Source organism: Electrophorus electricus, chromosome 7 (assembly GCF_041902795.1).
Source record: "Electrophorus electricus isolate QZ-2024a chromosome 7, ASM4190279v1, whole genome shotgun sequence".
NCBI classification, from domain to species: domain Eukaryota; kingdom Metazoa; phylum Chordata; class Actinopteri; order Gymnotiformes; family Gymnotidae; genus Electrophorus; species Electrophorus electricus.
Genome location: NC_137503.1, coordinates 30,321,464 through 30,342,389, shown reverse-complemented (window position 1 = coordinate 30,342,389; position 20,926 = coordinate 30,321,464). Strand labels below are relative to the sequence as shown.

General features: G+C 39.5%; 3 protein-coding genes across 3 annotated transcripts in view; 2 read left to right on the top strand and 1 right to left on the bottom strand.

Moving 5' to 3' along the window:
* xkr6b (XK, Kell blood group complex subunit-related family, member 6b) overlaps window positions 1-1,634 on the bottom strand; it is a 42,493-nt gene extending 40,859 nt beyond the window's left edge. Inside the window, exon 1 of the mRNA XM_027025122.3 lies at window positions 1,497-1,634. The gene's annotated coding sequence lies outside the window, so the exon portion shown is untranslated. The remainder of the gene's footprint in view (window positions 1-1,496) is intronic.
* mtmr9 (myotubularin related protein 9) lies at window positions 1,233-10,098 on the top strand. The gene is made up of 10 exons (XM_035524164.2): window positions 1,233-1,767; window positions 1,987-2,095; window positions 2,370-2,495; window positions 2,608-2,781; window positions 2,878-3,095; window positions 3,456-3,617; window positions 4,363-4,504; window positions 4,732-4,952; window positions 5,906-6,057; window positions 8,405-10,098. The coding sequence occupies exons 1-10, from the start codon at window positions 1,586-1,588 to the stop codon at window positions 8,566-8,568; spliced, it is 1,650 nt and encodes a 549-aa protein (XP_035380057.2). The 5' UTR covers window positions 1,233-1,585; the 3' UTR covers window positions 8,569-10,098.
* Window positions 10,099-11,551: 1,453 nt separating this feature from the next.
* On the top strand, window positions 11,552-16,767 carry tdh (L-threonine dehydrogenase). Its single transcript, XM_035524753.2, has 10 exons — window positions 11,552-11,698; window positions 12,512-12,574; window positions 13,152-13,351; window positions 13,548-13,590; window positions 13,683-13,753; window positions 14,209-14,358; window positions 14,792-14,964; window positions 15,050-15,140; window positions 15,345-15,614; window positions 15,718-16,767. The coding sequence occupies exons 3-10, from the start codon at window positions 13,162-13,164 to the stop codon at window positions 15,855-15,857; spliced, it is 1,128 nt and encodes a 375-aa protein (XP_035380646.1). The 5' UTR covers window positions 11,552-11,698; window positions 12,512-12,574; window positions 13,152-13,161; the 3' UTR covers window positions 15,858-16,767.
* The last annotated feature ends 4,159 nt before the right edge of the window (window positions 16,768-20,926 follow it).

Genomic DNA, 20,926 nt, shown 5'->3' with positions numbered 1-20,926 from the left:
ATTTTGTTCTAGCAAATAATAATCAAAGATTACTTACTCGGGCTTTTCTAATAGGGCATGTGTTAGTCTATAGGTGCAGACAACTAAATATTGCCAGTATAATACAGATGCATATAATAAAGCTCAGGCTACAATAAGAATTAAAGGGTAGACTACCTAACCTACTCAAAAGTGCAATATAAGTGTATTATTTTCCATAACTGATACATGAAATCCAGTCAAGCAAACAAGGTTCTCACAGTCTCATGGATTTTTTTTTCCTAGTGATTTTTTTTCCAAGACAGGTTCTGTATTCTTGCTATTTGTTAAGGTCAATAGCTAATTATACCATGGAAACTGAATACAAGAAATATGACAAGCTATGGATTTGAGAGACTACATTAGAACAAACAATAGGAAAACACAGTTTACCCCTCAAGAACAAAAGAAGAGTTTTGCAATATTGAGGCTATATTACCTATGAGAACAGAATATCCACACTAGTATACTTTTTCAGATCTTTCAGATTTTTTCAATACTAGAACCAGGATTAGCAAGCCACTGCTGGCAGATGTCCCTCCTAGATTTTGATTGAAGGTCTAAAATAAACGTTTCAAAATTACATAAACCTCACTTTTCCATATAATGGTCATTACAATAAACACTATAGAAAACACTACAGAATAAGTTCAAGAAGTTGCTCAGAATATATATATATATATATATATATATATATATATATATATATATATATATATATATATATATATTCCAATTTACTATGAAGTAATGCTATTTTAAAATAACCTTGCTGTGAGTTGATGAGTTTAAGTTAATATTCAGTTGTTATTCTGCCTTTCATACAACACTTTTTAGAACAGAATTTATAAGTTCATAAGCAATTAGCAAATTGTTAAATTACATTTATTTAGCTTTTTCTGGCATTTCACTCCAAACAGTAGGTGGCGATATTATACTAATTTGCGCTACAAAACACTCTGTAAAATCCAAAAAAGAAAAAAAGGAAGAGGCGTCAGGTGGACTAGGAGTAAGCTATTTAGCTAGCTAGCTAATTTTAAACCATAAACTCTAAAAAACAGTAGCATTTGACGGTGTTGTCGAAGTTGTCTTTACTCCTGCAGCAGTTTCTTAGCTAACCGTTAGTGTGTGTCTATATATATATATATATATATATATATATATATATGCAATATATATATGCATGCTCACATTTATTTTACATTTGCGTGTAAAAGGTGGCAATGTCGTAGTACTCCAGTAGGACAAGCTAAATCACCACAAAAAGCTGTCATAGCTAGATCGTAGCGTGAATAGTTAACGTCTGTTGCACTCATTTTGATTACATGGCTGTCATGCGAGTTTAATTTTCCTTGCTACTGCGTTTGGTTCTGTAATTTGACCACCTTTTCCAGATAGCTAAGCTAGCTGTTAACCAGCTAGCTTGTGAGTAAATACCAGCCACAGATGAGTACCCTCAACGAACATTGTGACTCTACCTTTATGTGCTTCAGAAAACGGCCTCTCTCGCGTTTCTTGAGCGCTGACACGTTTTCGTCGTCCCGTCTTTAGGCTTTTGACGTCCAGAATGGAATTCGCGGAGCTGATCAAGACTCCGCGAGTGGATGGCGTTGTCCTCCATCGTCCTTTTCTGCCCACCGTGGAGGGAACTCTGTGTTTGACAGGACACCACCTCATTCTGTCCTCTCGCCAGGACAACACCGAAGAACTCTGGCTGCTTCATGCTAACATCGACGCCATCGAAAAGAGGCATGTCGCTGTAAATGTTCCGCAGGGCTAATGTGGTTCGTTGCTTATACTGGTAATATGACTAAAAGTAAATACGGACAATGTAGCCGTGTTATTGTGAATGAAAATGTTAAGCCTAGATAGGTTACTGTGATCTTCCTAAGACAATGTCAGGCTGTTAATGCACGGCTAAAGACTTAACCACAGATCTGAGATCTTCTGCATGGCCTTCTGTTTTAGATTTATTGGCTCTCTTGGAACAATTATTGTGAAATGCAAGGACCTGCGAATCATTCAGTTGGACATACCTGGGATGGAGGAGTGCCTCAACATTGCCAACTCCATTGAGGTGCACTTAATTTTTTCACTCACAATTCATGCAGTCCATTGCAAGCATTGCTGGGAATGGTAAGTCATCAATTAGTTTGGATACCCTGAGTTTGTCAGTGTGCTGTGTTCTCTTTCTATTTAATCCTGGAGTTCTACTTTTATCTATTTCATATCTTTTTATATTCTGTAAGTCCCAGAGAATTAAAAGCTTTTAAAAAAAGACATTTAAAAAAAAAAAAGCCACTTAAAAACCTGGGCTGGACTGATTTCTCTGCTCGCTCCTCTTTTTTTAGGCATTGTCCACACTTGACTCCGTTTCCCTGATGTATCCCTTCTTCTACCGCCCAATGTTTGAGGTCATTGAGGATGGATGGAACTTGTTCTTACCCGAGGAAGCTTTCAAAGAACTGGAATCAATGGTATAGGTTTACTCTTTCTATAGGCTTGTGCTTGTGTCTGTTGCTTATTTAAAAAGAACGTTGTAGAGTGCAGCCTGAATTTATTTGTTTTTTTGCTGTTTGTGCTGGACAGACAGATGAGTGGAGGCTTAGTGAAGTGAACAAAGACTTCAGCATTTGCCCCTCCTACCCAGCACTGGTTACTGTGCCCAAGGACATAGATGACGACTCCTTGTGCAAAGCTGCTACCTTTCGCCATGGTGGACGCTTCCCTGTGCTCAGCTACTACCACAAGAAGAATGGCATGGTCAGCCATGCACTATGGGATCTGTAGTTCCATCTGACAGACATCCATTTGGCAAGACTAGACATGTGCTTGTGGTGTCCCTTCCTTTGTCTTCAGGTGATCATGCGAGCAAGCCAGCCTCTCACTGGAACCAGTGGGCGTCGCTGTAAGGAGGATGAGAAGCTGATCAACGCCACGCTCCGTGCAGGCAAGCGCGGTTACATCATTGACACACGCACTATCGCTGTAGCGCAACAGGCGAAGGCTCGGGGAGGTGGCTTTGAACAGGAGGCCAACTATCCACAGTGGAGAAGAATCCACAAAGCCATTGAGAGGTGACTAGAAACTTTTACTCCATGAGTTGTAAGTAGGTATCTGATTTGGTGTAAAGAAATTTCAACCAATGATTTTTAGGTGTGCTGTCAAAGTTGTATTTTGGGTTAGGGTTTTATGATTAATAGTTAAGATTTGTTAGTATTTGTAATCAAATACTTGGCTTAACTATTTATGGATGAGTTGGATGTTTATGGATAACGGGGTGAAAAACCGATCAGCTAATGTCACAGTTGTCACAGTTGATTTACTAGATATCAGCAGGAGACAATGGAACATTTTGACAAATTTGATCTTTCCTTTTATTTATAAGTATAATGCATGCTTTACCGATTACTGTAATGTGATCTCTTCTTTCATAGGACCAGTATTCTACAGGAGAGTCTGATTAAGATAGTGGAAGCGTGTAATGACCACTCTAACAGCATGGACCGCTGGCTTAGCAAGCTGGAGGCCTCCAACTGGCAGAGTCAGGTTAAAGAGATCCTCACCACTGCCTGTCTTGCTGCTCAGTGCATCGACAGGTCAGCATTTAGCCTTTTTTTATACCTGTGTATGTGTCTCTCTTCTGTGTTCTCCCACTTTTTCTTTGTCTGTCTGTCTCTGTTACACCCCTGCCACACACATGCATACATATAGTCATCTGTCACTGTCCTGCATGCAGATGCTCCCTCGAACCCTGAGGCCTATTTTAGAACAAAGCTAGGTGTAACTGGTTTATGACTGTGTTAATTACTGTTTTTATCCTGGTAGATCTATTCACAGCTAATTACTGGCTCTGTTATAGCCTTGCTTCATGCTGCACTTGTTGCAAAGCCCATTTGTCAGATAATTGCTAGCTACTGTTCAGCCTGCAATCATTATTAAGTTCATAGAATCCTGGTTCTGCTGTGTTCCACACTCATTTTGGCTTACAGCTCATTACTGTTCTTTGGGCTCCTGGGCTTTTGAATAAGAAATCATTTCTTTGTGTTTTCATGAATGTGGACTAATTTCTGTGGTTTGTTTTGTTTATTTTTGATAATTGTTCTTGTGCTTAAGTGTGTATGATGACATTTTTGTGAATGATTGCTTACTGTACTATTTAGTATTATTAGTATTTTTGTTGTTTGGGAGAGGTACTGACTTGCACTCAAAGATCTGCCTTACAACATTTGTGAGCCAGGTTGATGAAAAAAAAAATGCATTTATAAATGAACAACTGCTATCCGTAGTTGACTTGTATTGTTGGTTTTGCTTGGGTCTGTCCTCCTGGCTTTGTGCCCTCAGAGAAGGTGCATCTGTGTTGGTCCATGGGACAGAGGGCACAGACTCCACACTGCAGGTGACATCCCTGGCCCAGATCATCCTGGAGCCAGCTTGCAGAACGGTGCGTGGCTTCCAGGCCCTGGTGGAGCGCGAGTGGCTACAGGTGGGTAGCACCTTGGGCTGGGAGTGGCACTTGCTGAGGGCTTACATTTATGACATCTTGCAAACAGAAGAGCCTGTTTGCAAACTCAAATCCACAGAAATCTAAAATCCCAGCTAAAAAAAATAAAAACAAATAAATGAACTTTTTCTCATCGTTTCATTATCTTAAAAAAAGCCAGTCCCATTAATGTCTAATGTCCCATGACCGTGAGTGACCTCTGACCCCAGGCAGGTCACCCGTTCCAGCAGCGCTGTGCCCAGTCGGCCTACTCTAACGAGAAGCTGCGGAGCGAGGCACCCGTCTTCCTGCTCTTCCTGGACTGTGTGTGGCAGATCCTCCGCCAGTTCCCATGCTCCTTCCAGTTCAACGAGCACTTCCTGGTTATGCTGTTTGAACACACTTACGCCTCCCAGTTTGGCACCTTTCTGGGGACCACGGCAGCCGAGAGGTCAGTGGCTCCCTGTGCAGAGGCTGGTCCAGTCCTAATAGACCAGTCATAACTGCTGAGTGGTGCATGCATAATATCTATGTTTACTTTGATGTCTCACTATCCCACAGTTGCACAGGGTTTGTTTCTGCATTTATTCTCACTACTAGACCTAGTCTACTAGACCAAATTCCTGCTGTGATAAAATCTCTCACATTGGTTGGTCATGTATACACTACAAGTCAGATCTTTTGGAAGCAACACTAGATATGTAAAATAAACATAAAGTTTGTTTTTCAAGTGATGTGGACAGTTCTGCAGTTTAGCATGGATCAAAAGGGGTTGAGCTGCCACTTTCATAGTCTGGTTTTTTCTACAATTTGTTAATGTTCATTTCAGGATCCTTTCAGCAGGTGTTTTTTTTTTTTGGTTTTTTTTGTTTTTTTTTTCTGGTATGGAATTAAGATCTTTTAGCACCGATCAGCATAAATTAGTATGAACAAAAGATGTCATTGCATTCTGTACAAATTAAGGTTTAAGAAGATGTACAAGTGCAAAACGCCACATCAGCTCTAAATTTTGGGTCATCCAAGTTGTTATAAATGTATTTAGTGAGATCACGTTGTTTCTAATATCTTTTCGTTAGTGGGACACAGAATAGTCATCCCAATGTTGCTGTAGCCCATTATCAGGAATACAATTTGCTGCATTTTTTCTCTGATAGACTGTTGCTAAATTTTCACCAGTTATAGGCAGTCTGGAGAATCACTGCTTTTTTCCTGCTTGGCCTGTATTGTTTATATCAGCATCAGAAGTGTGCTCCATGGTTAAGTAGTTAATAACTATTGTGTTGATTGGGATCTCATGTTAAGGTTAAGTGACTCCTGACTCAAGAATGTGTAGCTGTCTAGTCTCTATAGGATTTTACAAGACGTCACCATTGTTGTGCTGTCTGTGTGTGCTATCTGAGTTAGGGTGAAACTGAAACTCTCCCAGAAGACTGTGTCCCTGTGGTCGTGGGTGAACAGGCCTCAGGAGCTGGAGCGCTTCCTCAATCCACTCTACGAGCCCAACAGCCTGGTAATCTGGCCGTCTGTCGCCCCTCAGAGCCTGCTGCTGTGGGAGGGTGAGGAACAGACTCGCCTGCTGGCACCGACTAACCTAAACGCCTACCCCTACAGGCCTGCTGCCTCTCACCAGACCCACAGCCGTGATCCCCCAGGAACCACTTGAAGCCTCCTCGGCTGATGGATCTTGGGTTGCGCTTGTATTTGGCTATGGGGATCTTGGCTTTCATTTTTCCCTTGTTTGTTTCTTGAAGATTTCTTCCATGGAGCCAACAAAGCACCATTTTAAGTCACTCTCTACAAGAGCCTCTGCTGAACATGTTAATTTATTTATTTGTGTGTATCTTCTTTGGGAAAGCTGCTTTGTATTTCCCTATAGTTGCTTTCCTGCTCTTTCTGCGTGATGGAGGTTGGCTGGCTTCCTAGTAATGGATTTATTCGCTTTAGTAACGTAAACTTTGATAAAACAGAAGGTTAATGTTTTGTGTTAACATACAGCTGGGTGCATGATTTTAATAACTGAATGTGTTTTTAACTTTTTTTTTTTTTTTTTTTTTACATGTAGGTTTGTTCTACATAGTTCTGTTGTGTAACCGTTAGGGGGCAGCAGTGTCCAAATTCAGTACAACCTTTAGTGTAGTAAGAATCGGGCACAATTGAACTTCATTATACCTTTTTGCATAAATGCTTATAGTTATGGTTGTCATGTTTATGTACTAGATATTATTGTTGTTGTTGTTATATGTAGGTCCTAATTACAGTAATGACTGTTTGATAGGATGACTGACATTTTTCCAGTCATTGAAAATAATTGTCAGATTATTTGTAAAATGCTTGGGACTTTAGCCTGACTGGTTCCTATGGTGACCAAAGCAACACATGCCTCTTTGTCTTATGACAATGGAACAATTACAGCACTGGTCTAAGGGTTAATTTATTAATATTTTCATGTAAAAAAGCTGGAGGTAGGACTTGGGCAACTAGGCGAATTTCTTATTTAAAATTAGTTATATTTTTAGATAGCTGTATTTGAAGAGCAAAATTTATAGGTAGTGAACTATTTTCAAGTGTGTGTAATACAATATTTAAATGCCTCATTGTCTAAAGAAAAAAACATCAACTGTAACCTGGAGCACTGTCTCACATGCTCTTCAAACAAAAATGATATCGGGTTGTGAAGAGCCTCTTTCAGCATGGTCTAGATGATTCGTTCATCTGCTTGAACTTGATGAAGCTTTCAGCGGAATTTGTTTAATTTGTTTAATTCATACTTGTTTCCAAGAACAAAAAAGCATCACAAAGAGGACTCGATTGTCCTTGTCCTTTCTTCCTATTCTGTATACGACTGCTTCAGGTACATAACTTGTCTGGCAACTGACTTTTAAGGAACGTTTGTGTTCAGAGGAGTCACTGGAGTGGGTCTCAACCCACTCACAGACAAGTTTAGACCTAGTGGATAGATTCCCCACCTACTCGCAGTATGGGAGAAGTCTTTTTGGAGGCAGAGCATTCCTCATGACTTTCTAAACAGAAGTCACACCCGTTTGGTACTTTGAGGCAGAAATGAGCCTGAAGCAGATTAAGAGTACAGAACTCCCCACTTAGGCACTGTCTTTTGATGACATTACTAACAGCATGGCAGCAATGTGAAGTGATTCTCTTGCTTTCTCACTCTGAACAGCCAGTTTTTAAGGCCTTTGAATAAGTGTGAATGGTTTCAAGACCGTCCAGGTCTTTTGAATTGTCCAGTGAAGGCAACTGGATTTGCATATTCACTTTAAGCCATTTAAAAAGATTCATGCTAGAAATATCCTTTCTAAAAAGAGCTCAGTTCCATAGAATCAAAAAGTTCATTCAGCAGCAACAAAGCATTTTATTTAATTATTTTTAACAACACAAGGAGTCAGTCTACAATTGTTTTGAACAGTCTCAGAGTAGAGAGAGATTTTTTTGGGGGGGAGACACATTTTCTTCCCTGTGACACTGGAAACACTAGGTCTAATGAGACAGCAGCTGGTAATGCCAAGCCCACAATACAATCTCATGTCATGAGTGGTTATCTGTGCATGCTGTAAAGATGTCCGAGTGCCATGCACTTGGCATGGGGTAGTAGCTACTAATTAGATTCTATGTTCAGTTTTGGGCCTGTGGACCCATCCTTCATTGGTATGCCATTGATGATGCAAGCCATCGTGTGATTGGGTCACTCAAATTCACTTGTGACTTTTTTTTTTTTTTTTTTTTTTTTTTTTATTGATTTGTTTGTTTTATTTTAATGTGTAGTATGTTTGGTATAAGAACCTTTTAAGCAGAATTTGAAATGAATCCATGCTGGGTATTTTTAACAAATTACAAACTTCTCAGTTCTTATAAGTGGCTCATACCTTCCTTTTTCCTCCACAACAGGCGTGTTCCTGCGCTGGAATCGCTCCACCAAGTGTCTGGATGAGGCCTATGAGGAGATGGTCCATATTATTGAATACAATAAGGAGCTACAGCTCAAGGTGAACAGCCTGAGAAGACAGCTGGCTGAGCTGGAGACGGAAGACGCACTCCCGCAGACTCCTTAGTGCAGGCAGCTTGAGTGTACTGGGAGATTTCAACGGAGCGCTACTCTTCAGTTCCCCTTCAGCACTACGGAGATTCCTCATTCATGTACACCTGTGCATACACACAGCCTTACACAGTCATTCTTCACTTTTGCTTTCTCTGAAGTCTTCTTAGTTACTGTAAGGCTTACCTCTCGCCTCTGATTCTCACTAGCCCTTCACTCTGCTGAGACCAGTCCGTTAGCTGTAGTAATGTGTCGCTCTCCTGGCTTAGTCCCTTAAACACACACTATATTAACACTACTGTATATGTCTGTGGCTTTGGAGCACATTTCACTCGCTAAACACTATTAACAAAGAATGGCTGCATACTTGAGAAGATTCATTGTGATGTGGGTGTCTACACTGAATTGTCCAGTTATTTTCACTTTCTCAGACAAAGGGACAGTGACTACCCTAAAACATTTGACTTCTGAAATTGTGGCCATGCCTTCGTTGTATGGCAGTTCTGGATAACTTGTCAGGATCATTTCAAGACTTTTAAAAGGGAAATAGCACAGCTTTGAGTTTTGGAGGTCAGAACTGTACAGTCAAACCATGACTAGCATGCATATGGCTTTTACAAACTGGTTACAATCAATGTGGTATCAAGAATAAGATTATTCATCTGACTTCCTTTTTATGTGCACTATCTGCATGACTAAACTCATAATCCTGTCATTCAGGTTTGGGTGAGAAGCTCAGCAGCAGGACAAAGAAGATTCATGGGTCCATGTATTTCACACATGCACATTCTTAGTTTGTAACTCAGTGTCTCCTTTTGTTCTTTGGGTTTTATTTTTGTCATATTGTTGCCATAAGACTTAAGGGATTCACTAAGCAAATAATGCCTTCTGTATTGTTGAATTCCTTCTGGTGTTTCATTACCTTTCAATTGTTTCGCATAAACTGAGTAGCCTGGGTACTAAGCAGGGTCTCATTTCCCAAAAAGGTGTGACTTGCTCTACAGTGACTAACAAAAGGTCATTTGAATTGTTATTGTGAATACCATGGCACCCTAGAATGTTCTTAAGTCAGCTTGTGTTCAGAAAGGGGGTGGGTGTGCGCGAAACAAGACCAATACAGCAAATGGGGAAAAGCCCTATTTCAATGTCATCTTTTCGTTAATGAGATATGGTTTGACTCATTAGTGGTAGTTTTGTGGATATAATTGACCTGAATGGCAACCAGATTAAAGACTGAAATGTTAACCAAATATTTAGTGTATTCTATACTCTGTTTACTCACAATATTTGGATGGTAGGGGCAGGCCTTTAGGTCTTACTGGATGATATATGCTTAACTGCTCTGAGCTATCTGCTCAGTGCAGTGCCTTGAAAGTGAACCGTTTTTTGTACTTGCATTCAATGGCTATATTTGTCTGCAACACACTGCACATTTTTTATGTGTATATGTTTTAATTGATGTATGTTCTGTGGGCATTAAAATGACAATGCAGATGCTATGTTTTGGTATGAATTCAACAAACTCAATAAATGCTACTTATCATGAGTGTAAGTTCAGCATTTGCTATATTTTTAGTAATGTACATAGTATTCACCCCTAAATGGATAATATGTTTAACCAATGTTACTGATTACAATTTGATCTCTCTCATCATAATCTGAAATTCCACATGCAGCTATTTCTGAATCATTTATTTGATTCCGAATCCTTATTGTGGGCAAATAGGTCACGGCCTAAAAATGTTTGGTTGCGTATGGTTCAGCTTTCTGGTTCCTGAAGCAGAAGTGTGGAGTTTTTGCTGGGGGGGCGGGGTCTGTGAGGGGCCATGTGGGCAGTGCATGTCCTCACGTTTCCTGCTGTCCTCCACTCTGTCTCCCAAGAGGCCATGTCACTGGCAGGCTTTTATCTCATCAGGGCGTTGGACAATTCAGCCATGTACTTGAATTGTGTGGCTAAGTTTTCTGAATGCTGCTCTCATTCTGCCAGTATTTGCTTATGCAGCTTGTCGATTCAGGTTATATTTCTCTCTACGGTTGACTTAATTTTTACCAATTATAAATGAACAGTTAAGTGCCAAGTCTTTCCTTTGGTGGAGGCTCACTTTTGAATTGTCCAGTAGTTTTGGAGTTATTCACTACTCAGATATGCACCATCACGTATAATGTGACCCATGTTTGCCTCAAGAAAGCGATAAATAGAAACCATTCATGCCTTGTGTGTCCAAAGGCGAGTGAGTCTAACCAGTTTATTTTTATAAGGGGGGTTCGTTTAGCATAGTTTTCGTTTTCAGTTCTGTTGACACAAGGAAGGTGTTTCCTAATGAGTGTATCATTCATGAACTGTCCTGCTCAGAAACCATGTCTGTCTTTAAAAACAAGCCTGATTCACAGGTGAAAGCAAAACAACCTCAGATGAGCAGTATATAGAGATGTCTAGTCATGCCATTGCTACATGAACAAAAGGAATAAATAGTTTTCATTCAGGTTTTTGAAATACTGAGTTAATGTGGGGTTTTGATTATTACTCGTGTATTACTTATAACTACATTTATTATGCATTATGTGTTTTAAAACATTTATTAGGCCTTCATTTTGAAACGTAAGGTGTATGTGCATGTAACATTGCAGTGTTGGTGTGAGAATTTTGAGTTGTTTTCAGCATTGCACATTTAACTCTTGCCTTTTCGTTATCAGTTATTTTTGCATAGTTGATTCATTTTATTGTGTAACTTAATTTTCAGTTATGCTTTTTTTAAAACCAATTCTCCTTTTATACTTTTAATGTCCTTGTGTATGAAACACGCTATCTAAAAACCCCTACAGCACTGAACAAGTGGTGTGGTTAAACGCGCTAATGGATGAGTTTAGAGCAGGTGGGACCGTGTTTCTGGCACGGCGCTGCGCACACGCTTCAGTTTCAAAGACGTCAAGCAGGAGGGGGGGGGGGGGGCAGTAGACCGCACCTCCGAGTTTGGGCCAATCACAGCGAAAGCCGGCTTCTCTTGAAACCAGCTGGCTCCTGATATAGAACCTCCGCTGAAAGCTGATGCAATTGGGGAAAGACGTCGACTTGGAGGACCAGTGAAAGACAACATCGTGTGCAGCAAGCAAACGGCTCACGGTTTCACGTTTAAAGTAAATTATTGGTGAGTGAAATATTGAAATCTAATATTGGAATATTGATACAATAATAGGTCCTCCTTTGGTTGTATATGGCCTGACTTGCTTTGGCTTGGTATCGGCGCAGATTTCGTAGCTAGATTTCTCTAGCTATAAAGCAGTGTGGTGGTTCCTCGTCTTAGCCCCATATATTTGATAGTAGAGCTGCCTGTAGACAACAATAGGCAATTGCATTAGCCAAACCCATGTGTTGCAAATGTAATGGTTACACGTCTTCCTCTCGCTAAACTTGTTTCGTGATTTGGGGAAAAAGATGAGCAGATGCTTTTACCCCCCCCCCCCCCCCCCCCCCCCCCAAAAAAAAGATATTCCATATTTTGTCGTGCTCGCTGGGTGTGCCTTCCAGAAAAGCTTCATTCGTCATCATTCCCCAAATATACGTACAGTAGCCCTCCGCCTGCTAAGTGAAACGATCCAGACGACGATGTGTGGATTGTTTAATTTTAAGTCTAATTTTATGTTCTTAACCCCATTTACCTGCATCACTTTGGCTGGTATTGTTGCTCTTATACTATATTAAGTTATTTGAAAGTTTCTTTCATTATTCAAGCGTGTGGCAGTGTATTTGTAGTCCTGCTTAGGCGGTCTTACTGTGTTGTAGTTTCCTGATCCATCATCTTCTAGAATTTGGGATGTTTTATCCCTGATGGACATCATTAGACTACATTACATTACTATATAGCGCTATATAGAGTTGTTACCATGCCAACTCATCTAATTTGGCACTGTTTTCGTGGCTTTATCTTCTCATACGCCTTTGTTGATTGGTTGCTTTCAAGGGTAAGGCAGTATAAATAATCTCGACCTACGCACATCGTTCTTTTCCAGCCCAAAACTACAAGGTAAGGCGTTCACCATACACAGTTAGTGAAGACTGGGTTACTTGTTTCTAAGTAATATGGTCCCATGTTTTACAATATCAAAAAGACTAGTTGGTTTTCCAGTTTTGGCCTATAGTCTCTTTAGTCTGTTTATCGGGTGTGGGTGCATGGTGTAAACGTCTTATTGGAATTATTGGATCGAGAATTCTTAGAATTCGAACCGAACTGGCTGTTACCCGAATTCCACAACGGTAATGTAACTTAAGTCTACTTCCATTACTTTGAAACTTTTCTGAAGCCTTCTGTCCGGTATAACTTTCTTGCTACTACGACATTATCATCGTAATGTTTAGCTCTATCTTGGCTCCTGTTAAATATCAGATTGTCTTGTTACCCTACCTGTTTTTGTTTAACAAAAGTTAAAAAGAAAGTGGAATCTAACACTGACGGTGAATCTCAGTCCTAAATCAGAGAATACTTCATTTTGTAATTCTAAAAAGACTGTACATGCGTTCTAGGGGTGCAGTGTGTCATCACTCAGAGAAGCACACTGGTTTCCTCATAAAAATGCATTCTTCCTCTTATGTTCCACTTACAGGTAACTGAAGATGCCAGTATTACGAGTTCTGAGTACGGTGGCCAAGCAGGCACTTCAGGCCCCTGTCTGTGGGTACCAGCCTTTGGCAGTGACTGCACGCTGTATTAGCTTCTCCCCCCGCCAAGTCCCCCCTGGCTCTGATGCCAGCTTTCACTCCGTGTCCTTCTCTGAAACAGATCATCCCAAAGTCCTTATCACAGGTATGATGGTCATCTGTTGCATTCACTGTTGCCCAAATTCCATGACTCACCATCAAGAGTTGTTTACACTGCCACTATGACACAATAAGAACACATTGCTTGTATGTCAGTATGGTCTGTTCTGGGACCTGTAGTTCTCTGAGCCTCATTTCCAGCTATTCCCGTTTGACTGATCTGCTTTTTCATCCCTTTGCAGGTGGCCTTGGGCAGCTAGGTGTGGGGCTTGCAAAATTGTTGAGGTAAGGGCCTCATAAAACCTGTATGAGTATGATGCCTCTCAGTCCTGGACTGTCGGAGTTTTTAATATCCAGTCTGACTTCCCCAATCACAGGAAGCGGTTTGGAAAGAACAATGTGATCCTTTCAGATATCAGGAAACCTTCCAGCCATGTCTTTCACAGTGGTGAGTGGTCTCTTGAGTCAGTTTCAGTTATGTACCTATTAAACCTGATCTGAGAGTTTTTGGGTACATTCATAGCCTTGCATTGCCTTTCTGTAGTTGCTAGTACCAACATAATAAACAATTTTGTAGCATAATAAATCATATTTGATTGATAAGCTTTTCTTTTCTCTCACGATAAGTTGATATCACACTTGTAGACACTCTACATGCACAAAACTGTTTTTGTACAAAAATAAAGATGTGAATTTCATAATGTTAAATCCTCTACATTTGTCACTTATTTATATGAAAACTTGTTATGCCTCAGGGAGTAAAACGTGTTTTAAAGATTCATGGTTTGCTATACTGTAGCATGTAGTATCTGGTAACAGTACAGTGGTGCACAGATTAGGTGGTGGATTGTGGTGTTTAAACGTGCTCTGTGTTCTTTTTGAGAATTTCTTGTGCCCCCATAGGTCCCTTTATCTACTCAGACATTCTGGACTACAAGAATCTAAGAGAGATCGTAGTTAACAACCGCATCACGTGGTTGGTGCACTACAGTGCGCTCCTCAGTGCTGTAGGCGAGGCCAATGTGTCCCTGGCTCGTGCAGTTAACATCACTGGTAGGTCTGCATTAGTACTTTTACTTTACTTGTTGGCTTGCTCAATGAGTGTCCTTTTGTGCTTAATGTTCTGTATTTTACATTTCCTGCTTTTTCTGCACTCTTATGGCACTGCTGTAATATGCATTTGCACTTTGTAGTCCTGTGTACTGAGCAGCTGTGGTGTTGCACCATGAACCGGAAGAAATGACAGCTCATTCCGATGTGAATATAGAGGCATGACAAACTCTTAACTTGATAAATGAATTGCACTAGTTTAATATGGCCCCCCCATCATTATTTATTGATAGTTTAATTGTTTTTTGTTTGTATGTTAGTATTTACAAGATCTATCTTGTCTTAGGATCAAATGCCACCTTGGTAGCCATATATGCATTTAAGCAAGAACATTTTTTTTTCTCCTCATTAAGTTTCTATCTTTTTACCGTCACAGGTCTTCACAACATCCTGGACATTGCCGCAGAGCATGGGCTTCGTCTGTTTGTCCCCAGTACCATTGGTGCCTTCGGCCCCACTTCCCCCCGGAATCCGACCCCTGACCTCTGTGTACAGCGCCCTCGCACCATCTACGGTGTCTCCAAGGTCCATGCCGAGCTAATGGGGGAGGTGAGTCATGTTTTTTGCCCTGTATGCCACATTAACTCAGCTCAGAATGTCAGCAAATGCCAACCTCCTGCCTTTCTCACCACAGTACTACCATCAACGCTATGGCCTCGACTTTCGCTGTCTCCGCTACCCTGGTATCATCTCTGCAGACTCCCAACCTGGTGGAGGCACAACAGGTACAAAAATGTCCACCTACACTCAGCACATTTTCAGTCCATGGTCAGGACACATCTGCTGGACATCTGCAGCTGTAAAGGTCCTCACATATTAAGGGCTACTCCCTATGACGATTTTGTTTACCAGTTTTGTTGTAAAACTTGCAAATAATTAATGGGGAATTTGAATTTGATGCTAAGTCCTAGTCTTTCTTTGCTGTTTAGATTATGCTGTGCAGATATTCCATGATGCCGTCAAATCAGGAAAGTTTGAGTGTAACCTCAGGCAAGACACACGGCTACCCATGATGTATATTGATGACTGTTTGCGGGCTACGATCGAGGTGATGGAGGCACCAGCTGAGGCGCTGACCATGCGTACCTACAACATCAATGCTATGAGTTTCACTCCAGAGGAACTGGCTCAGGAGATCCAGAAACAGCTACCTGATCTCCAGGTCACATATGAAGTCGACGTTATGCGGCAGGGTATAGGTAGGAACCAAACAGGCAAAATAAGCTGGCCAACAGGCCTCTTGTTAAATGATCACTCTTGTTGTACATCAGTGTCATGCTTTAATCTGTTTTTGGCATCTAGCTGACAGCTGGCCAATGAACTTCGATGACACCAATGCCCGTCATGACTGGGGCTGGAAACATGACTACGACCTACCAGAGTTGGTTCAGACGATGCTCAACTTCATCGGCTCAGAGTCCCAGATTGCCCAAGCCACCTAAGCCCCATCTAGGAGAACAAGACTTTGTACATATTGTAAAGACTAATGTAGCTCTGGAGAAGGGAGATCCCTGGTCTGTACATAGTCCTTTTGCTCTCTGTCTCTTGACCAATGCACTCCACTTGGAGAAGGTGTGTGAAAGTAAGCGCTCTGCTATCCTTCTTCTCTGAGAAGGAAGAGCTGCTTTGCTTTGGGTGGTTTGCGGTATCACTCATCTACAGCCATGTCATGGATCCTTCAGCACATGGGTGTGGACCCAGTTGGGGTTTCCTGTATTTGGTGCTTTGTACATGGATTATTTTAGCCTGGTTATTCTCTGGCAAAAAAAAAAAATAATAATAAAATAAAATATAGATATAGATATAGATATATATATATATTTCTATCTATCTCTCTCTCTCTCTCTCATTCAAATGAATGACAGCTGCTGATTTTTGAATGCTCACTACTTAAGCTCTGTTCCCCACCACATTTTGTTTCTTAATTTTTTCTTTATTTTTAACTTTTTTAAATGATTATACTTAAGTTAGGTTTTCCTGAAAGAAGACTATATCATTGGACTCCAATGTTATAGTGTTGGAGAAGCTAAGGAGCTCATAGAATTAATTTCCTTCAATAAAGGAAATGAAGCAGTAAATGGATCAAAGGGTGGGTCTGGAACTGAAGCAGGGCCTTTCTTGCTAACCTTAGCTTGCTAGCATGTAAATTAAATGGACTTTTTCTCGGGGTTAGTGAACAATAACGTCACTTAAAGTAGTAAAATTGTCTTAAATTGCTTGTTTTTTGTATGAGACATTCTCATATGTTTTCCTTACAATGTTAATCATGTTTTTGTTTGAAACTGGAAATGGAGCAGTTTCTCTGCTCAACACATTTGACACATAAATAATTAAAGCCTTTTCTTCATGTAAGCTCTCTCCATTTCATTTGTTCATTCAGCCCTGAAATTAACTAAATTAAACTTAAAGGCAACACTTATATTAACTGTTACCAACTTGAGATAATTTTAACTGCTCAATGTGAAAGCCTGTTAGTACTTTAGAGTAATGTCATTTCTTTGTTGTTCAAGGACAAAGTCTGGCTCATTTAGACTGCAAACTTATACAAATAAAAAGTGGATTATATAATGTAAATACACTTGAAGATTTGGACTTTTTCTGATTGATAGGAGCCAAGATTAATTATAGGCCCCTAGATAAAGTTCCTGTGGTGGTTATGTAAGTATGTCATAAACTGCGAAGTGTAATGCAATGAGGATGGGTTACAACAGGCACACATGAGCTACAGAAACCAATTTTGTTTGCATCCACTTAAGTACTATGTTTTGAACAACTACTTTGTATGTGTTCAGAATTAAGACTATTAGACTGCTCTATTGGCCCTATGTTTTGCATTATTTGATTAGTAAGCAGTAATTCAGTGTGCACTTGCTGGGTAAAGAGGCCTGTTGGCACAGTATCAGAACTGTGGTATGTGTAATGCCAGACAGATAAGGAAGACATGTTTAACTTTGTGACAACTTTTACTGTCAAATGATCCATGTGAAACTGTACCTCATGCTAACACATGAGCCTATGCTTGGCAAGCACAAATAGCCATGTTTGTGTTGTGTTGCTGTTTGTCATGAGTCGCTAAATGTGGGCAGTATTGCCATGTACACTAGTTTACTTAAGAGGTGTTAAGAAATTTTGGGCTTTCCTGTCTCTCAGTTGTGAAACAAAACAGGACATTCATCAGTTCATGATGACATTTGTTTAAGTAACATTGTTATTTGCATTTAGCATGTGATTTAACACATGATTCTAATCAGATTACAGAAGTCTAGTCCGTATAACAATATGACAAATGCAGTTTAACAGACTAATATTGTTAAATAGTAATAACAGTGTGCCCAAATGGAGTGTGTAGTCTGCAGTTTTTAAAAGATGTTATGATACAATTTTTCTAATAAAATTTTATATATATTTAGGGTAGGAAATGATGAGCTAGATTAATAATAATACTCATATTTTATGCATTTCTGACCTTTTCTATTCTGTGCATGTCATCTGCGATTTTCTGCAGAATACTGCAAAACACCCCAAAAATTCCAATGTAAATTTTTGGTGACAAACTCACAAATAATCAATTTTTTACAGTTGAACTTACAAAAGTCGAGGTTTGACTGCACTGTTTGAAAGTTTTAATTGTTTGAGGTCTGGCATTGCTGCCAGACCTGCGTTTGGCCTTGGTGGACCTGGGCCAGAAAACGCAATGCAAGCAGTCTTTGCAAAAGCAAAGCATAACATTGTCGCTGTCTGTCTTATGTCAAGGATATTTTTGAGATTATTTGTGAGAGTCTACCTACACATTAAAAGCTCCATAAACCTATCCTTTTAATAAAAATGAATGTTTTTAGAACATTTCTAGAAAATACAATAGACTTTAGCAGTAAATCCTATAATGTGCATGGCAGAAAATCAAAATATCATGTGTATCCACACTAGACACAGCGTCAGCTTTGAATGAAATCTTATCATGACTTAGCCTGATTGTTGTTCATATATTTTCCTGTGTCTTGTTCAATATAAACATTATGGCAAATAAAGCAACTACAAATAAAGCAACTACATAGCATGGGTTTACAAATCCACCCATCTAGCAGTTCTGCTCTACATGCTCCATGTAGGTGTTGCTTATACATCTGAGTCCCTGTCTCCTAATTTGAGCGACTGTCCTGAGTTTCCTAGAAGTGGCTTGCGGAGTCAAAATAGTCTCATGGACCAGGCACGTGGCAGCTGGTGTTCAGAGGCCTGGATGAATCAGAAAGTGCCAGGATATTTTTCCCTTCTATTTTCCATTCTGCTTTCTGGTTGGGCAATCTGCATTCTGCAAAGTCTTGTGTGTGCGCACTTTTGTGTTCAAACCAACAGAATAGGCTTAGAATGCATGCCCCTTAGACATAACTCTCTGTGATGCACTGGGTACTGAGTGTCAGATATCAGAGCATGTGAGCCTACACTGAGTGAATGGGTGCAGTAACAAGCCTGATAATGTTCCTTAGAGGAAAATGCTAAAACACTGTGGCAACTGTTATTCACATGGTAACTAGTTGCTGTGGGAACACTAAGTAACTGTCTCCTCAGCCCATATAAAGATCATTGGAAAAGTTTTTAGATTGGATGTACAAGATATATATGTCTTAGATTAGATGTTCAAGAATAAATCACTGGAGTTTCCATTTTACCAGAATTTTCAAGTGTACTTTTTTCAGAGCATGCTTTTTTAATATCACAACATGAAAGAATGAAGAAAAAAACCCAATCATTTTAATCAGTACCTTAAAGTTTATTATTATCCAACAAAGACAAAAAACAAACATCCCAAGGAGAGTACAGGAGAGCACGAGTACATGTGTGAGAGTCACAGATACAGAGAGGATTACAGGTTGCCTCCTTTTGTTAACCACCCAAAACTCCCTCGGTATAAAATAAGCCTACTACCACCTAATCCTTTACACTATGGTGGTGCATGACGTCCTCTGTGTCCTCTCAACATGCATCCTGTGTCACTGCAGCCAGTAGATGAACAGGGATTTACATTTTTTTACTCTAATTTTATATAGTAGCTCTACTGGAATAAATGTGAAATACATATTTAATTACAGTAAAACTGATGAGAATTCACAAATAAATAGGAAGCAATGGGAACTTAATGTACTATACAAGGTAGGCTGTACACTGGGTTACATAGACCTACAGGGCCATCTTCCAAATTCATTTCACAAATCTCTACAATCCCTGAATTTCCCTAAAGTGCCTGAAGTGTTCTGTCTTTGTTTTTCTGTCTCTTTCAGAATGACCCATTATGACCCATTATTCTGTTAGACCCATTTACATGAAATTCTCAAACTTTAGTGTGAGGCATTGCAAAGACCATTACAACTGTGGAGAGAACCTTGAAACAGTAGAATTATTTAATACATAAATAACATGAAAACTATTAAATGTTTTGTTTAGCATTTCATGTGCCTGAAAGTGTATTTTTACATTACAGTATAGAATTGAAAAATATATTGTGTCATTACTTTTGAACTGCTGTGTCATGTTTTTTTTGTTTGTTTGTTTTTTTGCTGCAAATAACTTCTTGTAATGGCTTATTTTTCATTTGTAGTTTTGCCAAATGCCAAAATAATAATTTTAAAAAGCTTGACCCAAATGCATTGATATGACCGACACAGTTCCACCTCTCGAATTCAATCATATTCTAGCACATTCAACTGTTAAGAGTCATTGTATTTTGGAAATTTATGTTTATTTTATAGTAATAATAAAACTAAGAATAATTTAAACAGGTTTAAGTTGAAAATTTGACCAGTTGAAGACAACTGCTAAGAAAATTTCTTGGAACATTTATACCAGTGGAGGACAACTGCTTAGAGGACAGTTGTCTTACATCGGAGAGATTGCAGAAGTATATTCTTAGAGACTGAAGAATATACTTAATTAACAGACCTATTAAAGACCTATTCAGTCAAAAGACCTACTAATACTTTTTTTTTTTTTTTTTTTTGAATAACAGATCATGGTTTCTAATGGAATTTGTTAGGAGCCTGTTCATTACCTTTCTATTGGGCAAATGCAGCAAAGATATGTGCAGATCAAATTTATATACTGCAGTATGTACAGATGTGACAACTCTATGAGTGACCTAATGCAGTTGTTTTGCCGTAGACACGCAGTTTGTTTAGTAGCATCCAGTAATACTCTTTTAAAACAAACCATGCTCTGCGCTTCCTGTAGCTGCACAATACTTTGAAAACAAGACACGAGAGATGAAAAATAAGAAAATATTAAGCAAAATTGTGTTATTCTACCCTCTAGTGTTACAAACGTGTTCATAAATGTACATAAACGTGGTTATGTTAATAATTGCATAAATACAGTAGAAACCTACAAATGTTTTGAAATAAATATTTACATATTGTACAGCAAATCTTTACATAATTTTGTTAAAATACAATAAAGAAACGCGTACGGGTTTTATCTTGCAAATAGGCAAAAGGAAGAAAACCCATACTGGTTCCGGTTA